The sequence below is a fragment of the Bubalus kerabau genome, chromosome 13, assembly GCF_029407905.1.
Source record: "Bubalus kerabau isolate K-KA32 ecotype Philippines breed swamp buffalo chromosome 13, PCC_UOA_SB_1v2, whole genome shotgun sequence".
Classification (NCBI taxonomy): domain Eukaryota; kingdom Metazoa; phylum Chordata; class Mammalia; order Artiodactyla; family Bovidae; genus Bubalus; species Bubalus kerabau.
The window spans coordinates 52,138,489-52,165,063 of record NC_073636.1 but is presented as its reverse complement, the minus strand read 5'-3'; the positions used below and the strand labels follow the sequence as shown (position 1 = coordinate 52,165,063).

General features: G+C 38.3%; 1 protein-coding gene across 2 annotated transcripts in view; it reads left to right on the top strand.

The window, feature by feature from the left end:
* The window catches only part of ATRN (attractin), a 189,079-nt gene that overhangs the window by 65,246 nt on the left and 97,258 nt on the right, over positions 1-26,575 (top strand). For both annotated transcript variants that reach the window (XM_055544325.1, XM_055544326.1), the window contains exons 4-10: positions 4,754-4,882; positions 7,026-7,231; positions 8,399-8,567; positions 23,509-23,599; positions 24,423-24,666; positions 24,928-25,111; positions 26,144-26,298. In XM_055544325.1, the coding sequence (XP_055400300.1) occupies positions 4,754-4,882; positions 7,026-7,231; positions 8,399-8,567; positions 23,509-23,599; positions 24,423-24,666; positions 24,928-25,111; positions 26,144-26,298 (1,178 nt within the window). The remainder of the gene's footprint in view (positions 1-4,753; positions 4,883-7,025; positions 7,232-8,398; positions 8,568-23,508; positions 23,600-24,422; positions 24,667-24,927; positions 25,112-26,143; positions 26,299-26,575) is intronic.

Genomic DNA, 26,575 nt, shown 5'->3' with positions numbered 1-26,575 from the left:
ACAAAGAGCCAAAGTGCAGCAACGAAGACCTGACACAGCAAAAGAAATAAACTAATAAATATTTTTTAAAAAGAAAAACAACAACTGAGGATTACTAGTAAACTTACACAGTGTAGTTGGCAAAGTCAGGTTGTGCCCTAGGTGTGTTTAGAGAGTCTGTGTCTGTCTGGGACAGTTATGTTGAATTAAGACTATCTTTAGTTCAGCGATTTTCAAAAATGGTTCTGAACAGTGATACTCTGTGTTTAAAATATAAGATTATGAAGAACCCCAGGGCAAGCAGTTCTTGATTCTCAAGTTGAACTGCTGGCTGCAGCCTAACCTGAGTCTGCGTTTATTCACCTGCCTAGGGGCAGGGGACAGGGAGGTGGAGGCAGCTCTGGGTCACAGTTGAATGGCCCACCTGCACCATCACTTTCTCACCCACACACTTTCTATTGCCTTGCACACTGGGTTGATGTTTGTATTCCTTTTTTCTGTAAGTTTATTTTTGTCATGAAAGTGAAAGTTGCTCAGTCACGTCCAGTTCTTTGCTGTATAGTCCATGGAATTCTCCAGGCCAGAATATTGGAGTGGGTAGCCTTTCCTTTCTCCAGGGGATTTTCCCAACCCAGGGATCGAACCCATGTCTCCCACATTGCAGGTGGATTCTTTATCAGCTGAGCCACAAGGGAAGCCCAGGAATACTGGGGTGGGTAGCCTATCCCTTCTCCAGGAGATCTTCCTGACCCAGGAATTGAACTGGGGTCTCCTGCATTGCAGGCGGATTCTTTACCAACTGAGCTATCAGGGAAGCCCCTATTTTTTGGTCATAAATCAATTTTATTTTCACACTGGGAGAAAGCACATTCCGAAACTGTCACAGTTTCAAGTTGTTGAAGTGAAAAGAAGCAAATGCCTGAGTCTCTCTGACAGTAGGGAACCTGATCCCCTTCAGCAGTGTGGTCATCTAGTCCCTCTCGTCTGTGGCTCTCCATCCTTTCTCCCGCTACCCATTCAGTCATTTGTTCTATACATGTCCCCACCATATAAATAATAAGTACTAGAAGCCACCTCTTACTGGGCACCTACTAGTGTGAGACACTATTTAAACACTTCATTTGCTTTAACAGTTTGATTCTCATTACTTGGTTGTGAGGTAGATAGAATTTCTTTCATTGTGCTTTTGAGGAAGCTAAGGCTCAGAGATGTTAATAACATGCCTAGGCTTTTGGAACAAGAATCAGAGTTCACATCTCTGTGATCTTAAAATTCATACTAGAATAACAGAGAGTGTCCAACTTGTGACTGAAGCCCCCAGTCTTTTCCTGTGCCAGTGTTTGTTATGCCAAGGTTGCTTTTGACTTGCCTTTTTCTGGGTGATCCTACTCGTTCAAGTACTTATCCCTCAGTGTTTTAGAGTTCTGGGGTATAAAACTGATGAAAGCATGGTGATGGTTGAAACCTTCATTTAGGTCTGTGATCAAATGTCAATTCTTCCAGAGTCCTTCCCTAAATGCCCTTTCTAAAGTAGCACTTTCTGTTCTTCTACTGTTTTATTTCCATTTATAGCCTTTACTTCTGCCTGACATTATGTATACACACCTGTGGGCCAGGCGTAGGGGACTGATTATCTAGGCTTATTTATTCTTTCTCTGAGAGGTGAACTCCAGTAAGGGCAGAGACGTCTTCACTGTACCTAGAACAGCGGCTTTCTTGTAGTAAGTACTTAGTATTTGTCAGTTGAATACATAGTAGAAAATGCTTCACTATTTTGCAACCCCTAGAGCACCTTCAGAGAAGGCAATGGCAACCCACTCCAGTACTCTTGCCTAGAAAATCCCATGGGCGGAGGAGCCTGGTAGGCTGCAGTCCATGGGGTCGCACAGAGTCGGACACGACTGAGCAACTTCACTTTCACTTTTCACTTTCGTGCATTGGAGAAGGAAATGGCAACCCACTCCAGTGTTCTTGCCTGGAGAGTCCCAGGGATGGGGGAGCCTGGTGGGCTGCTGTCGATGGGGTCGCACAGAGTCGGACACGACTGAAGCGACTTAGCAGCAGTAGCAGCAGCAGAGCACCTTCAGGGTCATTGGGTTCCTAGAGTTCTGCCTTCATATTAAAAACTTGTTGAATAAACATCCTATCCCTTTTTCCTCCTCACACCCTGCTTATATGCTCTTCCATTCATTTTTATACGCACTTATTAAATACACGTAAATGTACACATACACTAGGCCTGTTGTCTTAATGCTTGTTTTTTTTTTTCCTACTCATCAGAATGGCTTGATGAGTGCCTTGTTAGTCCTAGAGACCTCCACGTATGTAATGACTCATTCATCCAGCTCCTGAATGACCATTTATGTGGTTTCAACCTGTTCTCATTCTGAGTAGTGCTATAGTGAGGATTCTTATGTATTTGTCTTTGTGTACATGAGCAAGTGTTTCTTCTATTAAGAAATAGAATTGTTAGGTCATAATGAATGAGCATTTAAGACAGTTATAGGCCCCAAAATGTATGCTCTAGGAAAGAAAAGAAGCCAGCATGTCTGGGGTTGAGCGAGCGAAAAGAAGAAAGTACAGATCTTCTTTAGCTTATAATGGGATTACATCCTGATAAACCCATCCTAGGATGAAAATATTTTACTACATTTAATACATCTCACCTACTGAACAACATAGCTTAGCCTCGCCCACTTTAAATGTGCTAAGAACACTTATATTAGCCTGTAGTTGGGAAAGTCATCTAACACAAAGCCTATTTTATAATTAATGTTGACTATCTCATGTAATTTATTGATACGGTACTGAAAGTGATAAGCAGAATGGTTGTCTGGGTACAGAGTAGTTGTTTACTGTTGTGATCATGTGGCTGACTGAGGGCTGCAGCTCTGTGCCGGTGCCTAGCACCATGAAAGAGTATAATATAGCATATCACTAGCCTGGGAGAAAGTCAAAATTCAAAATTCTAAGAACAGTTTCTACTGAAAATGAGTTCCTTTTGTACCATTGTAAGTCAAAAAATTATAGTCAAAAGATTTTAAATCGAACCATCCATAAGTCAGGGACCATCTGTAATAGATGAGATGTTTGTTCATGGGATGGGGTTGTGTGTGTGTAACAGATTACACAGGGCCTGATAAGGAGTTAGGCTTTTTCTGAATGAGATTATGGTGGTACTGAATGGTAACTGGGCAAAAGATACGAGCATATGAAGAAAAGCAAAAGGTGGAAAGTAAACATAGGAAGAGTCAAACTCAGGAGCATAAGAGAAGCTCAAAACCGTAGTTAAAAAGATCACTTTCTTATATTAAACTAGCCAAGCTAAATATGCAGATGACACCACCCTTAGGGCAGAAAGTGAAGAGGAACTAAAAAGCCTCTTGATGAAAGTGAAAGAGGAGAGAGAAAAAGTTGGCTTAAAGCTCAACATTCAGAAAACTAAGATCATGGCATCCGGTCCCATCACTTCATGGCAAATAGATGGGGAAACAGTGTCAGACTTTATTTTTTTGGCCTCCAAAATCACCGTAGATGGTGAATGTAGCCATGAAATTAAAAGACACTTACTCCTTGGAAGGAAAGTTATGACCAACCTGGACAGCATATTAAAAAGCAGAGACATTACTTTGCCAACAAAGGTCCGTCTAGTCAAGGCTATGGTTTTTCCAGTGGTCATATCTGGATGTAAGAGTTGGACTGTGAAGAAAGCTGAGCGCTGAAGAATTGATGCTTTTAAACTGTGGTGTTGGAGAAGACTCTTGATTGAGAGTCCCTTGGACTGCAAGGAGATCCAACCAGTCCATCCTAAAGATCAGTCCTGGTGAAACTCCAATACTTTGGCCACTTGATGCGAAGAGCTGACTCATTGGAAAAGACCCTGATGCTGGGAAAGGTTGAGGACAGGAGGAGAAGGAGACGACAGAGGATGAGATAGTTGCATGGCATCACCGACTTGATGGATGTGGGTTTGGGTGGATTCCAGGAGTTGGTGATGGACAGGGAGGCCTGGCGTGCTGCGGTTCATGGGGTCGCAAAGAGTTGGACATGACTGTGCAACTGAACTGAACTGAATCCTCCTTGTTGTCAGGATGAGGTGTCTTGGTGGGATTTCAAGTCAGCATCTCTCTTCTGGAAAGCAAGTTGGTATATGGATTGAGAGCTTTAAAACCGTCATTTAGACCCTTAGACTCAGTAGTTCTTTCTCTTTACAAAGACCCAACAGATACTCTTGTGTGTTGAGCTCAGAGTAAGGTTCTAAAAGCTCTGAGGGAGTTAGAGATGTAGAAAGACTATGGACTGTTACTTAGAAGAATAGAATATAAGGTGTAATAAGGCATCAGTTAGGCAAATAAAATACATCAGAATGCTAATAGTATTGGGATTATGGGTGTTTGTATATCAGACTTTTATTTCTATTTTTACTTTTCACGTCTTTCGTGGTATATGTTTAGTATCCATCAGCTAATAAAGTTTGTTATATTCTGTGATTGTAGAGGTTTACTCAGTTTTTCAGAGGAATATTATAAAAAATTTTACTAAAAAAAGAATAGGGTCACTGATTTCAAATCTCATTAGAAATACACCCTAGAATAGAGGAGAGCCCAGCAAAAGATTCAGATCTGTTCCTGTGTGTTTATCATAGGAATTTACCTTTCTTCCTAGAAGTGACTTTTCAAATTATAAAAGTGAAATCCGGTTGAACTTGTGTCCATCACCATATAATGTGTCTCTGCTCGTACTTCCCTTTATAAGACATGTGTTTTCATTTCAGCGGCCTCATTGTTCCTGAGAGAGACGGCAATGAGACTGTCCCAGAGGTTGTTGCCACATCAGGTTATGCCCTGCTGCATTTTTTTAGTGATGCTGCTTATAACTTGACTGGATTTAATATCACTTACAAGTAAGATATTTAAGTTTAGTATTTGTGATTTTTTCAGAAGACTGTATACTTTGTTTTAACAATAATAATGACTAATATATTGAAGGTTTATAGTGTGCCACGCATTGTGCTAGCAGTTTGCATGAATTTTCTCATTTAAAGTTCTTTTAAAAACCAGATACAGACACTGTTTTTCTACTTCTTTTATAAATGAAGAAACTGGCAGGAAAAGGTAAAGTAAATTGTCAAAGTTGTGGGACAGCAGTTGCAACCCAGGTCTTGCTGCTGTTGAGTTTCTCCTGAAAAAGAGAGACTTCTCCATTCCTGCTAATGGATAAAAACATTGGAGGAGTTGGCTAAGTGCAATTTAACAAACATTAGTAGTTTTCACGTACTAAGAGGTTGGCCCATTGATGACAAAGGAAATGTAGACCACAGACTCTGAGCACCTTTTGGAATTTGTTGTGGTAGGAGAGAGGCTTACTCTGTCTTTTCCCTTTTTTCCTTCTAATGTTTATTTTCATAAGTATTTAAATTCATAAAATTCCATAGGCAGTGGGATCTGTGATAAGAACTTCTGTGACCCACAAAACCTAAAATGCATATTATTTGGCCTTTTACATAATATATTTGACAACTCCTGGTATAGCTAATGACCCCCCTGTATAACCTTTATGCTAGGTTCTTTTTCTTGCACATTTTCTCAGGGTCTCAGTAAACTTTCAAGGCTGTTTAAAGCTGTCCTTATCTTGATTAGTATGGTGATTCAGTTTTTTAGGTGCCCAAGGTTTGTGACTTGGCAGCCTGGGCAGCTCATCACAAGCCTGGGCTTGAAAAGTAGGCATGTGCGTTTATTGTGTTAAATTATAACATAGATTATAAAAATACTGAATACAGACACTTTCAAAATTTTATTATAGATGTATCATGAACTGACATTTGGGTGTAGGCATGAATGTTACACCCAGACAGTAAAGAATCTACCCGCATTGCTGGAGACCTAGGTTCAATCCCTGGGTTGGGAAGATCCCCTGGAGAAGGGAATGGCAGCCCACTCCAGTATTCTTGCCTGGAGAATCCCAGGGACAGAGGAGCCTAGTGGTCTATAGTCCATGGGGTTGCAGAGAGTCAGACATGACTGAGCGACTAACATTTTCACTTTCTTCATGAATGTTAACTGGGCTTTTCTGGTAGAATCAGTTAAGAATCCACTTGGAATGCAAGAGACCCCGTTCGATTCCTGGGTTGGGAAGATCCCCTAGAGAAGGAATAGGCTACCCATTCCAGTATTCTTGGGCTTCCCTGGTGGCTCAGACAGTAAAGAATCAGCCTGCAACGCAGGAGACCTGGGTTCGATCCCTGGGTTGGGAAGATCTCCTGGAGGAGGGCATGGCAACCCACTCCAGTACTCTTGCCTGGAGAATCCCCATGAACAGAGGAGCTGATACAGTCCATGGGGTCGCAAAGAGTCAGACACGACTGAGCGACTAAGCACAGCATAGCACATGAATGTTAATTAGCTTGTTTTTGTAATTGATTCCTGATTTTCTGACATGCTTTGCTAAAAAAAAATTTTTAAGTTCCTTACACTCTTCTAGTATCTTCTAATCCTGTTATCTCCCCTTTTTAAAATCTGAATTATGTCTTTTCAAAGTGTTGTCAATATAATTAAGTCATGTTGCTATGCAACACAACTCATGTATTAAGTTAAACTGCCTTTCTCTTTTCTCCTATGTGAGATAGGTAGGTTAGCTTACTAAGAAATTTACAATACACCAATCTGTGCAATAATCTTAAACAAATTCTGTAAACTTTCAGAGACAATCCAGAGGAATGAGGATGGTAGTGTATTGTTGTTAGTTTGTTTTTTCCTTTTCTTGTCCAGACTTGTAAGCATGCATTTGGCAGTTTTATAATGCTTATCATTTGTGGGCTAGCTTGTCTCTTTTTTATGAGAATCCAACAGGTTTAATTTTATTTTATTACTTGCCTAGCTCTGCAGGGTTGAGTGACCCCATTTAGGCTGAATGGTAAGTACTGCAATTATGCTTGTGAGTGAACTGGCTAAATAGTGAGATTTCTTAAGCCTTATGTAGGAGGAAGTTCTGCTAAATTAATCAGTGTTGCTTTGTGTTGATTTAATTTCCATCCTCTATTTTTATAGTTTTGACATGTGTCCAAATAATTGCTCAGGCCGAGGAGAATGTAAGATCAGTAATAGCAGCAACACTGTTCAATGTGAATGTTCTGAAAACTGGAAAGGTGAAGCATGTGACATTCCTCACTGTGTAAATAACTGTGGTTTTCCTCATCGAGGCATCTGCAATTCAAGTGATGTCAGAGGATGCTCCTGCTTCTCAGAGTGGCAAGGTAGGAATGTCTTTCTTTCTTTTCTTTTTTTTTTTTCTTTTAATCCACAGAATCTTTCTAGCTTAATAAATCGTAGATTCACTTTGTTCCTAGTATCTGTAACATTTATATTAATCAAATATCAGGAGGCATTTAAGTTTTCATATCTCTTTATTCAACTTCTTACACATCTTTGAATTTCATAAATGTATGGTTGTGGTCTCTTTATAGAGTTTTGAAACACTTTAATATTCTTCACAGTTCATTCATGAATTTAGAGAACTTGGTCTCAGCCATAAGACATAGCAGAGACCCAAGCTGAGATGTGGGACAAGAGCTGACAATAATGGTCTCGCCACAGAAACTTTCAATGAATTCACAGAAAATTGGAGTTTGTTATGCAGTAGAATCCTAAAGTAGTCAGTTAGTGCAGATAAAGATTATTAAACAACCCCTTTAGCAAATTCTTCAAGGAGTAGGTGTTACTGATTTAGTTATTTATTTTTTATACATTTACTCCTTTCTCAGAACACTTTTATTTTGAATTTCCAGAACTATGCTTGTTTAAATGTTTTAGTTTATTCAGTTTGGCTTATGTTGAGGAGTTAAACAATTGAAGTATTTGACTAACTTCCAATTTGCTGGAGCAGAAACCAAACCTCTCAGAAATGGAGTTTCTTGATTTTCCAGGAAATGGATAGTTTATAACACATTCAGGACTAGTCTTTACATTTTAGCTCTATAAAATTTTTCATTTGAATTAATAATTCCTTTGTCTACTCTTTCCTCTGAGAGCTGCTTAGCAAGTATTTCATTACTAAAAAATCCTAACCTGGATATGGTCAGGTCTTCAGTAGCAAGTGTGTGATTTTACATTTTATTAGAGATTATCCTTGGTCACTAGCCTTGAGTAAATTGAAAGTGCAAATTAAAGGGATTTGTCTGATATTTAGATGCTAAAGGAAAGACTATAAGTATTCTTTAGATATTTATTTAGATGATTAAAACTTGAAATGCAGTAATTTTCTATTTTTGGCCATGCTGCACGGCATGTGGGATCTTAGTTCCCTAACCTGTGCCCACTGCAGTGGAAGGGTGGAGCCCTAACGTCAGGACCACCAGGGAATTCACGAAATGGAGTAATTTGAAAGCTGCATTTTGTTAAGCTAATTTGTTATATTTTGTTAGGTCCTGGATGTTCAGTTCCTGTACCAGCTAACCAGTCATTTTGGACACGAGAGGAATATTCTGACCTAAAGCTCCCCAGAGCCTCTCACAAAGCTGTGGTCAATGGAAATATAATGTGGGTTGTTGGCGGATATATGTTCAACCACTCAGATTACAACATGGTTCTAGCGTAAGTTGTTTTAAACATTTTTATAAGAAGCTTAGTTTTCCATTTTGAAGATAGTTAAAATAGAGATAAGTAAAAAGAAAAGAAATCATCAGTAATTGCATTCCTGAAGAAAATCTCTGTTAGTATTTTGACAGTTCTATTCTAGACTTTTGGGGACATATTCTTAGATTTTTGAAAAAGGGAGTCCAAAAGAATTCATTGTTGTAATAAGGAGTAATTCATCTTTTCCATATACCATCTCATAATTTGCTTCAGGTGCATGTAGTAAATTCTTGATAAATGAGGGATTGCTTTACCTTTTAATTTAATTAGCATTTCTGTAGGTTAAGTGACTTGAATTTATAATTTACTACGGGGAAATTATGTCATTCTCTAATATTTCCCAGGGTTCAAGGTCTGTTTACTGGTTCCATGCTGCTCATCCTGAAGGGAGAATATATTTTCACAATGGAATTAGCTATGGAGATTGACTTTGAGTAGAAATTTATAAATAGTTTCGTGTGCGGATTTTGCACCCTGGAAACTTTTCCTAAACATTTTCTGCTAATGAATGTTGTAAAAAATCAGCATCTATTCTTTAAGGAATCCCCCAAACATAGTCATTAAAAATTAAAACACAGAGGGCTTCCCTGATGGCTCAGTGGTGAAGAAACCACCTGCCAGTGCAGGAGACACAGGTTCAATCCCTGATCCAGGAAGATCCCACATGCCACAGAACAGCTAAGCCTGTGTGCCACAATTACTGAGCCTGTGCTCTACAGTTGTGCAGCCCAGGAGCCACAATTGCTGAAGCTTGCACAGCCTAGAGACTGTGCTCTGCAAAAAGAGAAGCCACTGCGGTGAGAAGCCCATGCACTGCAAGTAAAAAGTAGCCCCCATTCTCCACATCTAGAGAAAAGCCTGTGCAGTAACAGAGACCCAGCACAGCCAAAAGTAAGTAAATAAATAAAATTAAAAAAAAACACAAAACAACTAAGACACAGGGGCAGCATCTATGACAAAAGGAATCTACGCAAACGGGTGGAGGTAAGCCATTGACAGCTATAAGACCAGTGTGCTGTCAGTATCTTTGTAACAGTAAGCAGAGGGGAGCAGTGGGCCCACCAACAGTAAACCTAAAAACCCACTGGGAAACTCAGCAAGCTGCTTTGAGAACAGCAACTATAATTGGGAAGATGTTGCATATTCTAGTAGGGGAATGAGCTCAAGGGTTCTGTAGTAGGATCTGAAGAGGCTGAAGCAGATTCTGACTTATTAACTCTCAAAATGAACTAGTCAAAGACTCTGTAGGAGAAAGCCCCAAACTGAGGAAATGCTGCTGGAAATAGAATTCACATCAAACAGGACAGAGACAGCCTAGGAAAAGTTCAAAAACATCCAGATAACAGTCTGGGAAGGGAACAGAGCCAGGAGACCTCAGCAAGTGCGGTGCAGGATAGTTGGACAGTACAGTACAACAGAAGAGGAGCTAGAGAGCTGAGAAATTAAGAAAAACTAGCTGAATAAAACTTCTCCTGTAAGAGTTCAGGAAAAAGTAATTTTACTTAAAGTTCAGCAACAGAAAAATATCAAGGTCAAATCTCATGGAGAGTTATTACAGAAAAGAAGAGAATAAATAGAATAACACCCCTTCAAATATATAAGCATAATAGAAAAATATATTCAGAAAACTGATAAATATTATAACTTAATATTCCAAAATAAGCTAAAATACAAGAAAATTATAAAAGACATTAAAGAACAATATAACCAGAACTAGAACATTTCAGAAAGGAGATGATAGAAGTTAGGAAAGAATTTTAAAATAATTTCAGAATTAAAGACAAACTTAGAAGGAACACACAGAGTAAACACAGCAGATAACTCTTTTAGAAATAGAATATGAAAAAGGAAATTTTTTAAAATCACAAATAAATGAAGATCGTTTTGCCCTGTTCTTTGTATGGTAAGTACAGTTAAAAGCCCTGACATTTTATATAAAACAACATACAAACATAAGAAAACTCTGAAGAAGGCAGTCTTACCAAGAACCAAAGAATGACATAATGGTAAGTTCCAAGGATTTTCCTTTTGTTTCGTATTTTCTCAGCCTTGATGTTGAAAAAATCAGCAGTCTGGAAATGTTAATAGGTACAAGCTGAAAAAACCCAAGAAAACCCTGTTTTCTCTAGCATGAGGACCAGGAAAGGGGCAGTTTAGCAAGACAGAAAACTTTTAGATAATAACCATTCTACCCTATCCAAATACCATAGAAAGAACTATGGCCTCACCCGTATCCCTGCCTGGAAAGTGTAAGTGTAGAGTCTAAATTTCCACTTAATGCTAGGAGATAGTGAGGTGCTCCAACCACCCCTCTCCATCCTACCAAGGTAGGGTTAAAGAAGGCCAGTTAGAGAGCTGGGACTTTCTGCACCATTCATTAATGAGGTCTCCCTGACTCCTGTGACATCAGTGGAGTCATTGTGGGGATTTCTACCCCGGCCCGGCAGTAATAGCAAGAATGAGTGGACCTTCTGTCTCTCCCCTGGGGTGGTATCAGGGGAGGCCTGCTGTAACAGGAGATTTAAATAAGATCCAAAGTCTTACGTCATCATACCCCAAATGTTCAGATTTCAGTTGAAAGTCATTTGACATGCTAAGAGGAAAATCTCAACTTGAATGAGAAAAGACAGTCAAGAGATACTAATACCAAGGTGACACATATATTAGACTTATCTGACAAAGATTTTAAAGCAGCCATTATATAAAATGCTTCAACAGTTCTCTCAGCAATAGAAAGGAGAGGACAGAGGAAAGAATCAGTGAACTTGAAGGTAGAAGAATAGAAATTCCTTAATCCGAACAACACAGAGAAAATAGAACATTTTAAAAAATGAACAGAATTGCAGAGACCTGTGGATTGTAACAAAATATCTTAACATTTCTGTCACCAGAGGAACCCTGGAAGAAGAGGAGGAACTGGGTGTGTCTGAAGAAGTATTTGAAGAAGTAACAGTTGCCCAAGTTTGGCAAAAGATACCAATGTACAGATGGAGAAGGAAATGGCAACCCACTCCAGTATTCTTGCTTGCAACACTCCTTGGAGAGAGGAGTCTGGCAGGCTGTAGTCCATGGGGTCGCAAAGAGTTGGCCATGACTAAGTGACTAAGCACATGAATGTACAGATTCAAGAGAAATGCCAATAATTCCTGACTCCTATAGGAGTTTATGCTTCATTAATTTTTTCACATTCCTTCTCTTATTCTCCTGCTCAGCTGTCATGTTATCTTTTCATTTTTTAGATCTCTACCACATTTTCTCCTATTTTCCTTCTGAGCTAGTGGCCTTGTTTCCCATTTCAGCTTTGAAAGATAAAGATTACCTTACTGGTTTATATTGTTCACTTGTCCCCCTCCCCTTTTGGTCATACTCAGCTTTATCTCTTCTTGTGATATCTATGAATACATTTCATGCTATTTTTTTATGATTATTGTTTGTTGTTGTTTAGTGACTAAGTCATGTATGACTCTTTGCAACCTCGTGGACTCAAGCATGCAGGTTCCTCCGTCCTCCACTATCTCCCTGAGTTTGCTCAAATTCATGTCCATTGAGTCATTGATGCTATCTAACCATCTCATCCTCTGCTGCCCCCTTCTCCTTTTGTCTTCAATCTTTCCGAGCCTCAGGATCTTTTCCAGTGAGTCACATCTTTGTATCAGATGGCCAAAGTATTGGAGCTTCAACTTCAGCATCAGTCCTTCCAATGAATATTCATAGTTGATTTCCTTATGGAAGGAGGTTTGTAATATTGTACAGGAGGCAGTGACCAAAATCATCCCAAAGAAAAAGAAATGCAAGAAGGCAAAGTGGTTTTCTGAGGAGGCTTTACAAATAGTGGAGGAAAGAAGAGAAGCAAAAGACAAGGGAGAATGGGAAATATACACCCAACTGAATGTAGAGTTCCAGAGAATACCAAGGAGAGATAAGAAGGCTTTCTTAAATGAACAATGCAAAAGAATAGAGGAAAACAAGAGAATGGAAAAGACCAGAATTCTCTTCAAGAAAATTGGAGATATCAAAGGAACATTTCATACAAGGATGGGCACAATAAAGGACAGAAATGGTATGGACCTAACAGAAGCAGAAGTGATTCAGAAGAGGTGGCAAGAATACACAAAACTATATAAGAAAGGTCTTAATGAGCTGGATAATCATGATGGTGTGGTCACTCACCTAGAGCCGGACAACTTAAAGTGTGAAATCAAGGGGGCCTTAGGAAGCATTATTACCAAAAAAAAAAAGCTAGTGGAGGTGATGGAATTCCAGCTCAGCTATTTAAAATCCTAAAAGATGATGCTGTTAAAGTGCTGCACTCAGTTTGTCAGCAAATTTGGAAAATTCAGTAGTGACCACAGGACTGGAAAAGGTCAGTTTTCATTCTAATCCCAAAGAAGGGCGATGCCAAAGAATGTTCGAACTATCATACAATTATGCTCATTTCACATGCTTGCAAGGTTAGGCTCAAAATCCTTCAAGCTAGGCATTAGCAGTATGTGAACCAAGAACTTCCAGATGAACAAAGTAGGTTTCAGAAAGGCAGGGGAACCAGAGATCAAATTGCTAACATTTGTTGGATCATAGAGAAAGCAAGGGAATTTCAGAAAAAAGTCTACTTATGCTTCATTGACTATGCTAATGCCTTTGACTGTGTGACAACAAATTGTGAAAAATTCTTAAAGAGATGAGAGTTCCAGACCATCTTACCTGTCACCTGAGAAACCTATATGTGGGTCAAGAAGCAACAGTTAGAACCATACGTGGAACAACTGACTGGTTCAAAATTGGGAAAGGAGTATGACAAGGCTGTATATTGTCACCCTGTTTATTTAACTTCTGTGCAGAGTACATCATGTGAAATCCTGGGCTGGAGAATCACAAGCTGGAATCAAGATTGCCAGAAGAAATATCAACAACCTCAGATATGCAGATGATACCAGTCTAGTGGCAGAAAGTGAAGAGAAACTAAAGAGCCTCTTGATGAGGGTGAAAGAGGAGAGTGAAAAAGTTGGCTTGAAACTCAACATTAAAAAAAACTAAGATCATGGCATTTGTTTCCATCACTCCATGGCAAATAGAAGGGGGGGGAAGCGGAAGCAGTGATAGATACTATATTTGGGGTTCCAAAAATCACTGCAGACGGTGATTGCACCCATGACATTAAAAGACATTTGCTCCTTGGAAGGAAGGATATGACAAACCTCTGTGTTAAAAAGCAGAGACATCATTTGCCGACAAAGGTCCATAGAGTCAAAGCTGAGGTTCTTCTAGTAGTCATGTGTGGATGTGAAAGTTGGACCATAAAGAAGACTGAATGCCAAAAAATTGATGCTTTCGAATAGTGGTGCTTAAGAAGACTCTTGAGAGTTCCTTGGACTGCAAGGAGATGAAACCAGTCAATCTGAAAGGAGGTCAGCCCTGAATATTCATTGGAAGGACTGTTGCTGAAGCTCCAATCCTTTGGCCACCTGATGCAAAGAGCTGACTCATTTGAAAAGACTCTGATGCTGGGAAAGATTGAAGGCAAAAGGAGAAAAGGGCAGCAGAAGATGAGATGTTTAGATAGTTTCATCGACTCAGTGGACATGAGTTTGAGCAAACTCCGGGAGTCAGTGAAGGACAGAGAAATTTGCAGCCCATGGGGGTTACAAAGATTCGGACATGACTTAGCAGCGGAACCACAACAGCATCTTTGCTCATTTTTCTGTCTTCTGTTTCTTTCCAGTGGACAGTTTCTGTTTTGGCCATGACGAACATGTTCAGTGTTTGCACTGTCATGTCTCTATCCACATGTTTTTGAGCACTTGAAATGTGGCTAGTGTGACTAAGGAATGGATTTTAAATTTTCAGGTCTTAGTCCTCAGCTTACTTGATCTTTCACCAATATTTAATATGACTAGTCTCTCCCTCTTTTAAACAGTTTCTTCACTTTGTTTTCAGAACTGTACATTTCCTTGATGTTGTTTTTTTTTTTTCCTAACTGCTCATTCCTTCTCGACCTCCTTAGCTGGTTCCTCTTCAGCTGACTAACTTCTAAATGAGGATGTGCATGAGGGCTCAGCCCTCTTGGTCCCCTTGGTGAGTGTGTGTATTTATTCTCTCGGTGATCTTATGTTATATCTTGGCCTTTATGCTGGTGACTTTCAAGTTTATATCTGCTTCCAAGATTTGTCTCCTGTTCCCATATCTCTACCCCTTTATTTGACCTCTCAGTCTTTGGCTGCCCAATAGGCATCTTAAACGCCATGCGTCCCAAAGTGATCTTTCTTCCAAGCCTTTTCTTGCCTCAGAAGTCCCTATCTCAATAAATGACCAGTCTATTCTTCTATTTGCTTAAGCCCCCAAATTTTGTAGTTATCCTTGACTTCTTGTTTTTTCGCACTCCATTCAGTATATGTTTAGTTACCTCTTGCTGTATAAATTGCCACAAACTTAGAAGATTAAAACAACACATATCATTACCTCATAGTATCTGCTGGTTAGGGGTCTAGGTGTGGCTTAACTGCAGTCAAAGTGTTCCCTGGCCTGTGTTCTAATTTAGGAGTTCAACTGGGGAGGAATCCACTTCTAAGCTCATTCAAGTTGTTGGCAGAATCCATTTCCTGGTGGTTGTAAGACTAAGGGCCCTGACTTCTTCCTGTTTGTCAACTGGAGGTCACCTCATAGTTCCTGGAGGCTGCCCAGACTTCCTTATCACTAGGGTTTTCCCAATAGTAAAATGAAGTAAGGCTGCTTACCAGGCCACAAGGAGAGTCTTTTGACTGAGCCCGCTAGCAGGATAGAGGTCATGAAAATGACATCTCATCATCTTTGCCATATTCTGTTGGTTAGAAGCAAATCATGGATCCTGCTCACTTGAACATGAGGAGGCAGGGCTCATGAGGCCCACCCTAGTGTCTGTCTGCCACAATATGTCAGCAGGTCTTGTTAGTCCTACCCTTAAAATCTATCCCTAATCTAACCACTTCTTACTACTTCTATTACTGCCACCCTGAGAAGTAAAGGTAAAGATAGGAAAATGATCATGCCTTCCATTTTATACTAGATATTATGAAAGTTGTATATTCTACCATTCACGTGATTTTTAGTACCTCTGCCTGACATCATCTTCACTTGAAGCAAGAAATCTGGGAGTTATTTTGATATTTCCTCTCCTTCACCTCCTTTTAACATTAATCTCTTATCCAGCCCATCAGTTCTGTCACCAAATACATGCCTATTCATTCTTTTCTCTCTAAGACCAGCTTGTCAGTGTCTCATCTAGGCTTCAGCAGTATGTTCCTATCAAGTCTGTCTGCTTTCATTCATTCCTCTTAATCCATTTTCTAAATATCAACTAGAATGCTTTTTTAAGGGTATGCATTTTATCATTTATGGCCTTCTTAAAACCTTTCAGTGGCTTCCCATGGGATTTAATGATCCTCCTACCTGATGTGACCACTGCTTACCTTCTGATACCCAGTTTGTTTCCCTCCTGCCACCACCAACTCTCCTTCCTTACCTAAAACTCCTTACTTACGGTTGCTGTTCCCTCTATCTAGACTGTTCCTGCCATTGTACCTCAGGGCTAGTTTCTTTTACCTTTTACATACCTTGTCAGTTAACTGTGCCGTAATGAGATCCTCCCTGATAAGCCAGTTCAGACAAGTACCCCTTGTTTTCTTTCATATTTCTCATTTCCTTTACAGCAGTATTCATAATTTTTAATTCTACTTTAATTCTACTAATATGACCATTGTTGTACTTGCTCGTTTTCTGCCTTTTCTACCTTGTGTTTTCCAAGATTAGAGACCTTGTTTATTCACTCAATTTGGCTTAGTGCATAGAATGTGCTCAAGTAATTATTTATCAAGTGAATGAGAGATTAAATGAATTATCTGTTTCCTTCACAAATATTTGTTCTTAGAAATATTTTTGTCACCTGTTACTTTTATTTGACTGGTAAACCTCATGAGCCACATTTATTTTTTAATTTTAATTTAATTTATTATTTTGAGGATATTAGTTTATTGCTTACAGATTACAATGGGTGATTATAATTTGTAAGCAATACAAGCTTCATCCCCATCTATAGCTTTATCTGGTACCATAATTCAACTTAGATGTATTGCATAGGATATACCAACAGTTATGTTAATAACCAAAGACCTCCATGACTTTGCTTAGGTGACTTTTTAACAGTGAATTCCAGGTCACAACACAGTAACTGTCAGTTCAGCTACACAAGGTTTCTGAAGACAATGGCTTCTCTACCCAAGCAGGTTGCGAATAAATTTCAAATGGAACCAAGCATCACCCTGAAATAATTCTAGCTTCATACCATTGGGGTTGTTTACCAAAATGGCTTAAGAGAAGACTAACTTTGCACAGCACATTTTTAATAAAAAAGACACATTTATTCAGCATTATGATCAAACTATTACATTTAGCAATCAACAGCATGGGTGCAAAAAAAAAACAAAACACAAAAACCCACTACATTAAAACCCTTTCTTGGAATGCTTTATGCTTTCCATGGAACAGAAATTGAAATAACCTGTTAAACAGTTAGTCGCAAATACAGACCTCGAGTTTTTCACCCATACACATGAGTGTTGTCTAAAACATACCTTCTTTATAGCAGCTGGGCCCTGCCACCACTGTACTTGACCAAGTTCACAAATCTGTTATAACCTGTAGCTTCCCTGTCACTTCTCTGGCTCTCTCCTTCTGCTAAGCTTTGTTTCCTGGCAGTAATTAAAACCTTCTGCAACCTTGTGCCACTGCCATAGCTACTGCTGCTGTTGGAACCACCGTATCATCTTAGTTTCATGGTTTGGCTAAGTATTGGCCTCCACCACCATAGGGGCCAGAACTTCTACCTCCAGTTTCCTCCTTTCATGGGTCCAAAACTTGAAGATTGATTATTGCAATTGCCAAAATCATTACAGCCTCCACCACCTCCAGAATTGCTTCCATCATTACCAAATCCATTATAACTGTCCCCACATCCATCATATCTACCACCACCATGAGGTTCCACAAAGCCATCTTGACCACTGAAGTTTCCTCCACAACCAGGGTTGTCATTCACATTACCAAAGTTTACAGAGCCACTTCAACCTCTTTTGTTTGATGAAGCACTAGCTTAGGTAGGGCTTTCCTTACTTCACAGTTATGGCCATTCACTGTGTGGTATTTCTGAATAGCAGTCTTGTCTATGGAGTCATAGTCATCATAGGTTACGAAAACAAAAGCCTCCCTTTAGCCACTGCCTCAGTCAGTCATGACCTATGTTTTCCCCTACTGTTCAAGATAATCTCTTAGATAATGTTCTTCAGTGTCTTTATTAATGCCACCAGCAAAAATCTTTTTCATAGTTGAATGGGCACCAGGACTTTGAAAATCTTCTCTTGAGTTCCACATCAAAGTTCCCTCTTTGGTTACACATCTCTTCCATCCACGTTGTGGCCTTGCATTCATGGCTGCATCCACCTCTTCCACAATGACATACGTGATGAACATGCAGCCTCTGGAGCACTTGGTGTTTGGATCCCCCATTACCACACAGTCTGTGAGCATTCCCTGTTGCCCAGAATGACTCCTCAGACTCACATCTGTTTTTTTTTTTTTTCAAAACTCAAACCTGTGATGAAGATCTTGCATAATTTTCCAGCTCTTTGGGAGACTCTGGATTTAGACATGACAGCAGTGGAGGAGGGAGACTTTAACAATGCCTACTTGGCATTGTCCATGGGTAGAAAGGAGTAATTAACAAATATATTTCCACACTTATTCTTTAGATTTTTAGCATGTTTTCTACTTGTAATTGATCAAAACATGATTTTACAGCTTTATGTATTTTGTGTAAATACTAATATAGTTTCAGATAAATTTTTACTGACTCGTGAAAAGTAAATACAGTGACACCTTTGAGAAGAAATATTTCTGGAACTTTAGATCATAAATTTGATCATTATTGATACTCTTTGATAAGTATATTTCAGGAATTATCCTCACTCTGTTTTCTCTACGACCCTATTAACCCAAAACTTTGTTACATTAAAAAACAGTTCCTACTTTATATCACCTAAGGGTCCTCTTGCAAAACAGATGGCCTTGGTCTTCTGGTTTAAGATTTCCGATTGAAGCTTCATCACTGAATTTCCTTTCCTTGAGCAAAAAGTGTTTGTTGTTGCTGTTTTTTAAGTTAAAAAAAAATTAGAAATTGAGCAACTAGGTAAGGAGTATCACCTGATCCAGTAAACTTAAAACAGGCACATAGGAACAGTAAGATGGACTCCTTCTTTACCCTACAGAAACCATACGGGTGAAATTCTGAGAGTTAACACTAACAGCCCCAAATCTAGAAAGAAGAAGACTGATTGGGTATCACTGTGGGTTTTCTTTCTTTCTTTCTTTGTTTTTTTAACCCTTTTAACTGAATAGTAGAAGTAGTTGATGAGAAGGATCAGGTAAAGAGTGGGGAAATTGATTAAGTGGCTGACCCTACCCAGAAGTCAGAGCTTCTGTGTAATTTGGATATCCCAAAATTTGATCTCTGAGGAAGAACACTTAAACAAAATCTAAAAGGCAAGTAGACTTTGGAAATATTATTCTAATAGATTGAACACACCACCCACATCTGAGCCCCAACATTTCTTTAGACTTTCAGAGAAGGGGATAGAACATAAAATGCCAACTCTCACACTAAAACTAGGATGGAAAGATTAACTTGTCTTAGATACAGTGGAAAAAGGAAAAATCACGCATACTTTGGAAATGTAATATCTGAAGAGCAATCTAAGTCTAACCGCAGCAAGATGAAAGAAATGACATTGTAGCAAATGCAAATGTCTATGGTGAAAAAAGTAAAAAGGAAAGAACACAGCATATAAAACTGACAAGAACTGATCATAGAGGAAGAGTAAACTTGAAAGCAGAAGATTTCTTCCAACTGCTTTGTGCTATGAATCAAAATAATGAGAATCTGAATTCAGAAAAAAGCTGGAAGAGAAAATAATAACAAAATGAGATGAAATGAGAGGTTACACATGTAAAGAAATACAAATAAATTACATACAGCAAGACCTAGAATGAAAATTGAACTGCTGACACCTCAATAGACATGATTCCTGTGAATACAGATAAATTAGAGGAAAGCAAAGATATATGGGAGACAGAAGATCCAATATAATATAGATAGTTGCTGTGACTGAAGAAGAGAACCTAACAGGACAAGTGGATTGAAACAGCACAAGATGTTTCAGGAAGAATTTTATAATTGTTGAGTGATAAGACCTAATTTGATCAAGTTATTGGGTGGGAAGCCTCAGGTGGTTCTTTGCCTCCTTCTGGCTGAGATCATGTTCAATCTCTGCAGAGTGTATCCTGTGGTCTTTGGATGGCTAGAAACTGAGATTGAAATACCAGGCCACTGGGAGGGGCAGAGTATGTGCCCTGTGGCAGGATGAGCATTGTGTTACCAGCCATCAGGGAGGAGTTTGTGAGAGAAATGGCTGTACCTTTATGGACGACACCTATTTCTGAATTCCTGAGGTTTGTCTTTGCTTAACTGCATGTCCAGGTCTTAGAACTGGTTATTGAATATTCCTTTATCTTGGACTCAGCTCCCATAAGAAGGAGCATTTATTTAGTACATGGTGTTTCTTACATTTTATTGCATCAGCATTGTTCTTGTCTTATGTTTGCTTTTCTGTGTTGTGAAAAGAGTGACAACTTGTTATGTGTCTTTGGCAGTTCATCTTAACCAGATTATAGGGACCAAGGCAATGGCACCCCACTCCAGTACTCTCACCTGGAAAATCCCATGGACGGAGGAGTCTTGTGGGCTGCCGTCTATGGGGTCGCACAGAGTCGGACACGACTGACGCGACTTAGCAGCAGCCGCAGCAGCCAGCACCTTAGTGTCTCTGACCAGCTATTGGGCTGACATGTTGACTGAGGAAAAGAAACATGCATTAAGATACAGATTGAGCACCTTCCATGTCACTTGAAAGAGACATGGATTGGGTCATGTGGAGACTTTTTCTGTGCTCTCACCATTTCCTTCTGTTTTTGTTCTCCTCTCTTTCAAACTTGAGCATAAGATACATATGTGTTTTTCAGAAGTCATGCTAGTTCTTCTCAGGAAACGCTTTGTAGATTGCCATAAAGGTTGCAGTAGTATGCAGCTCATTTTGTTAAAAACATTTACCCAGATGTGTTTAAATTATTTATACCATAAGTAAAGTATGGTACTGTGTCTTTAAAAAAAAGTTAGGGGGGGGCGGGGGGGGCAGGAAATAGAGAAATGCATTGATTGAGAAAGTGAGAGAGGGAGGAAAGAAAGGAGAGGGGGTGAGAATGAGAAAGATTGAGACTTCTTAGACTTCTAAGCAGAAAAACAAACCCCTGGAGTGGAAAAAAATCAGACTGGCCTCAAACCTCCATTGGCAACATTCAGTACCAGCAGCATTCAGGGGAGCAGCATCAGCAAGGTGTGTGGGAAAGAAAGGATGGCCCATGAGTATTATACACCTTCACCTCTCAAGCTAGCAAGCAGATATTCTTCAACATGAAAGAATTTAGGTGAAGGTGCACATAGGGGCTCCACTTGGAAAAGCCATTTGACAGTGAAATGTAGCCAATTAATAATTAAAGACTCAAGAAGGAGAAGTTGATTCAGCTAAAATGTAGATCCAGTACTATATAACTCAAATTATAGAATGGAATGTGCATGATTTTGAACCTGGACAATGTAAATAGAACAAAAATTAGGAGAAAAAATGGGAGGAAATATAGGTGCTAATGTTTTTAACTTTCAAAGCAGGAAGTTAGTGGAGTCTGTCCAAAAATAAATTATGTATAATTTTTAAATTGAATTTACTCTCTAAATAATTTTTCATGTATTTTTAAAAATATGGAATATTAAAATACATAAAATAATAGCTGGTACTGATTTAAGTGTTATTTGTATTTAATGAATGTCACCATTTTATGTTTGCTTCAGATCATGTATAAAATATTTTAAGATAAAGGGAAGGGTTTAGAGAAAAATAATGTTAATACATTTACCATTCAGGTTAGAAAATAAAACATTGCTAATATAGTTAAGACCCCTGCATGCCCCACGAAAATCCCAGAGACAGTCAGTATCCTGAGAGTGTGGTGTCATTTGTTCACATACATGTCTTTAGATTTTGAATATGGGCTTCCCAGGTGGCTCAGTGGTAAAGAATCTGCCTGGCAATGCAGGAGACACAAGAGACTTAGGTTTGATCCCAGGGTCAGGAAGATCCCCTGGAATAGGAAATGGCAAGCCACTCCGGTATTCTTGCTTGGAAAATTCTATGGACAGAGGAGCCTGGTGGGCTACAGTCCATGGTGTCCCAAAGAATTGAACACAACTGAGCATATAACACACAAGAGACTTTTGATATATATGAACATATTTAGCATTAATAAATTTTCTGCTTTTAGTTTTTATAGAAACAATATTCTGCAGTTTCCTTTTTTTAGCTTAACATTGTTTCAATATTTATATTAATAAGTTTCTTGAGCATATTTATTTTTTATTCTATTATATAGATGTACTATAATTGATTAATCCATTTACTATTGATGGATACTTATTTCCCTTTTTGCTATTATGTTGTGATAAAACATACCCTATTTACATATAATAATGTTTTTCATAGTTTAAAAAATTGTATTCAGGAAAACTTATAGAAAGTAAACATTTAAAATATAAAAATAGCATTGGTTCCCCTTTGGTCTCTTTTTTCTATTAAATTATATAGATTTAAAGTTAACACTTTATTAAAATTATCACCTATATTATGACTCCCTTTGTATGAATGTATATTATCAATCTATTCTTCTATTTGTATGTATCCATAAAAAATATATGGAAGAAAGTTTACTTAATATTCATTTCTAGGTGACAGAATATGTGGTCATTTTGTATTTTAAAGCTCTTTAAATGTATTCATACTATAATTGAGATGGAATAATGATTTTCTAGTTAACTTGAAAATATTACTTTTTAAAGTAAATGGGAATGAATTGAAAGAGTATCATTGAAACATATACTTTACCATATTTAAAAAAGATAGCTAGTGGGAAGTTGCTGTGTAGCACAGGGAGCTCAACCCAGTGCTATGTGACAACCGAGAAGGGTATGATGGGTTGGTGAGTGGGAGGGAGGTTCAAGAGGGAGGGGACATACATATACTTATGGCTGATTTGTGTTGTTATATGGCAGAAACCAACACAACATTGTAAAGCGATTATCCACCAATAAAAAAATTTTTTTAATACAAATTAGGCAAAGAAAAGGAAAGGCTAGGAATTTTTTTAAACCTAGTTGTCATCCCTTTTTCAGTATGTGTTTTTACTTTTATATGGGGCTTCCCTGATAGCTCAGTTGGTAAAGAATCTGCCTGCAATGCGGGAGACCTGGGTTCGATCCCTGGGTTGGGAAGGTCTTTTGGAGAAGGGAAAGGCTACCCACTCCAGTATTCTGGCCTGGAGAATTCCATAGACTGTTTAGTCCATGGAGTCTCAAAGAGTTGGACACCACTGAGTGACTTTCACTTATTTTTATATGGTTAAATGAAAGAAAAGTTATAGTAATGAAAGTCCCTTGACTATAATGCAACCTGCAAGTGATCTAGAAGTTTTCAGGAAATACTAGAAAATTCAGTTGGTTTTCTTTTTCGTTCCCAGACAGTGTAGCCCCGCTGCCCCTTCCTGAGTTCTCAAATGCCTAATAGGCCCAGATACTAGGTTTCTTTGCTCAGGTACCTCCCCACATCCATCATAGATTTAACGAGCATCTCCAAAGTGGATTAGGTTACAAATAAAGACTCCAAGATGTTCTGTTTCCTTGTTTGGGTGAAAATATGATCTGTTTCTTTTGTAGGTATGACCTTGCTTCTAGGGAGTGGCTTGCACTGAACCATTCTGTGAACAGTGTGGTGGTTAGATATGGCCATTCTTTAGCATCATACCAGGTAAAACGTCTCCACTCTGTGCTAAGCTAGAAACTCAACTCCTCTGTAGTTAATTTTATCATATTATGGGATTGATAGCTTTTAATGTTGGGTTTTTTCCCCTAATATTTTTTATTGTGGTAAACTATGCATAACAAAATTTACCATCTTAGCCATTTTTAAGTGTACAATTCAGTGATAGTAACTTCACTCATAATGTTGGAGTCATCATCACCATCCATCTTGTAATTCTTTTGATCTCATGAAATCGCAATTCCATGCTCATTTAACAATAATTCCCCATTCCCTCCTCCCTCTTACCCCTGGTAATCCTCATTCTGCTTTCTCTGATTTTGACTTCATTGTTGGTTTTAATTAGGGGAAAGCTTTAATATTTGAGGGGTACATAATTGGTTAAATTAAGTTGACTCTAACCTAAGAGATTTAAATGGATTCATAAGTCAAACTGGGATATTATGAGTATGGTACTAAATGATTAATAATTAACTTAGTGTAGATTAGCTTTTACATTCATTAGCAAGTTTAGCCAAGAATTACAATGTAATTGAATAGTCATTTTCATTTCCCTGTTTTGTAGTTTATTTCAACTTTGTTTTTCCAAATCATTTTATATTGTAAAAAATCTTGTATGAGGAAATCCAAGAAAAGTGGCCAAGTATTAGGGATAAAAATTATGATTTATTTTGTTCTTTCACTGAAAGGTGCTTTTCACTAACACTTTTTAAGCTAAGAATAATATTGAGGTTTTGAACTGTTCACTTCTTTGTGTTTAGAATTGATCCTTTTGATATTTTTTAGAATTTTGTTTACATTCTTTCCCCAGGATAAAATTTACATGTATGGAGGAAAAATTGATTCAACAGGGAATGTGACCAATGAGTTGAGAGTGTTTCATATTCATAATGAATCATGGGTGTTGTTGTCCCCCAAAGCAAAGGAGCAGTATGCAGTGGTTGGGCACTCGGCGCACATTGTCACGTTGAAAAATGGCCGAGTGGTCATGCTGGTTATCTTTGGTCACTGCCCTCTCTATGGATATATAAGCAGTGTGCAGGAATATGACTTGGGTAGGTATATTTTTTTCAGTGAATATTTTTTGAATGTCAAATTTAAAGTAGTATGTATTTGTTACTGTCAATTTGGCAGGGAGCCAAAGATGTTTGGCCACCTGGATTTGTATAAAGTTTTAGGTGGCCTTCCTTTAAAAATGATTAAGGTTATGTGTATCAAGTTTCCCGAAATATCTTCTGTCTTAAGCTAATTGGTAATTTTAAGTATTTGAGAGGAGGATCCTGCAACATTTGCCTTGAACTGTTTGCTCTTTCCAGATAAGAACACATGGAGTATATTACACACCCAGGGTGCCCTTGTCCAAGGCGGCTATGGCCATAGCAGTGTCTATGATGATAGGACCAAGGCCCTGTATATTCACGGAGGCTACAAGGCTTTCAGTGCCAATAAATACCGGCTTGCAGATGATCTCTACAGATACGATGTGGACACCCAGATGTGGTGGGTGCTTTTTCTTGAGCTTTCACTTTAGGATATGAATTCTGTCAATTGTTGGGAAAATTGTGTTCCAGTTTTGTTTTCAAGCCTTTCTGATACTTCTCTTCATCATTGTAATCAGAGAAATTGTGAAACAAGCAGAAGGTGATAAGTAGTAGTATCTATAAGTTGTGAAATAAGCAGAAAGTGATAAAGTAGTAGTATCTATAATTTTGTAGTAAGTTGATTAGAACCTTGTGTTTTGTTTTTTGTTTTTCCGTTTCCATACACTCAGTACCACTGTAAAATTTTAGTTCTTCAGAGTCCTAAGGAATAAACTGTCCTACATAGCTGAGTTTATGCACACTGTTGTACTTAAGTTTGCTTTTTAACCTTTTTTTGATGACCAAGATATTATCACTGGGGTCAGTTATTGGCATCATTCCATGAAATCATCAAACAGAGATGGCCTCAGTACCTAAAAGATTAGAGCTCGCCTCATTCTACTCTCTTTTGGTCTATACAAAGTATGCTAATCTTAATAAATATATGGCAAATTTGAGTTATGAAATAACTATAAAGCAATAGTTTCTCTGCTTTTTGTATTTCCTTACATATTTGAGACCCCACTATGGTTACATGTATATTATCTATCATTAAAATTGTTATTTTTAGTAACTGTGTAATACTCTATCATGTGGGTATACTGAGCCTACACAGTTAAAAGTTTTGGTTTCTAGCTCTTGTCTTATTCATGAAGATTGTATGTAAGCTTCCATCTATATATCACATGATTTCTACTCAGAAACTACAATTATAGAGTGATAGGGTATTAACATTTTTAAGACTCAACATAGTTTGAGTCAAAATTCTCCTACATCTTTTGATTTTACGTGTTTATTGTTGAGAAAGTTACTTATATACAGAGAAAAATGTAAAAGTATTTGCATATTTGGATCTGAAGTTGAGAAAATCGTTATGTTTGTATTAACAAATAGATGATAAACATTCTAAAGAACTAACCTTGTATTTATTATTTTTAAATAAACTCAAAAGGACCATTCTTAAGGACAGCCGATTTTTCCGTTACTTGCACACAGCTGTGATAGTGAGTGGAACCATGCTGGTGTTTGGAGGAAACACACACAATGACACGTCCATGAGCCATGGGGCCAAATGCTTCTCTTCAGATTTCATGGCTTATGACATTGGTAAGTTTCCCAAAGCCATTTTAGCTTCAAGAATCTTTTTTATCCATAACCTGCATTTTAAAACAGAAAATATCTGTAGTTAAAAGTGGTCAAGCTGTTTGAAAGAGGTCCAAATGGAATTTTTTATGTTAAATTGACTGATCGTAATATATTAAAAAGCATTACTTCTATATCAGATTCTTTTAAAGTCCCTCCTTTGATGGGTTGGGGTGATTGGGCTCTCCTGTGTTATAAATAAAAGCCTTATATAGTGTATTATGTCATTGTGACCACTAGC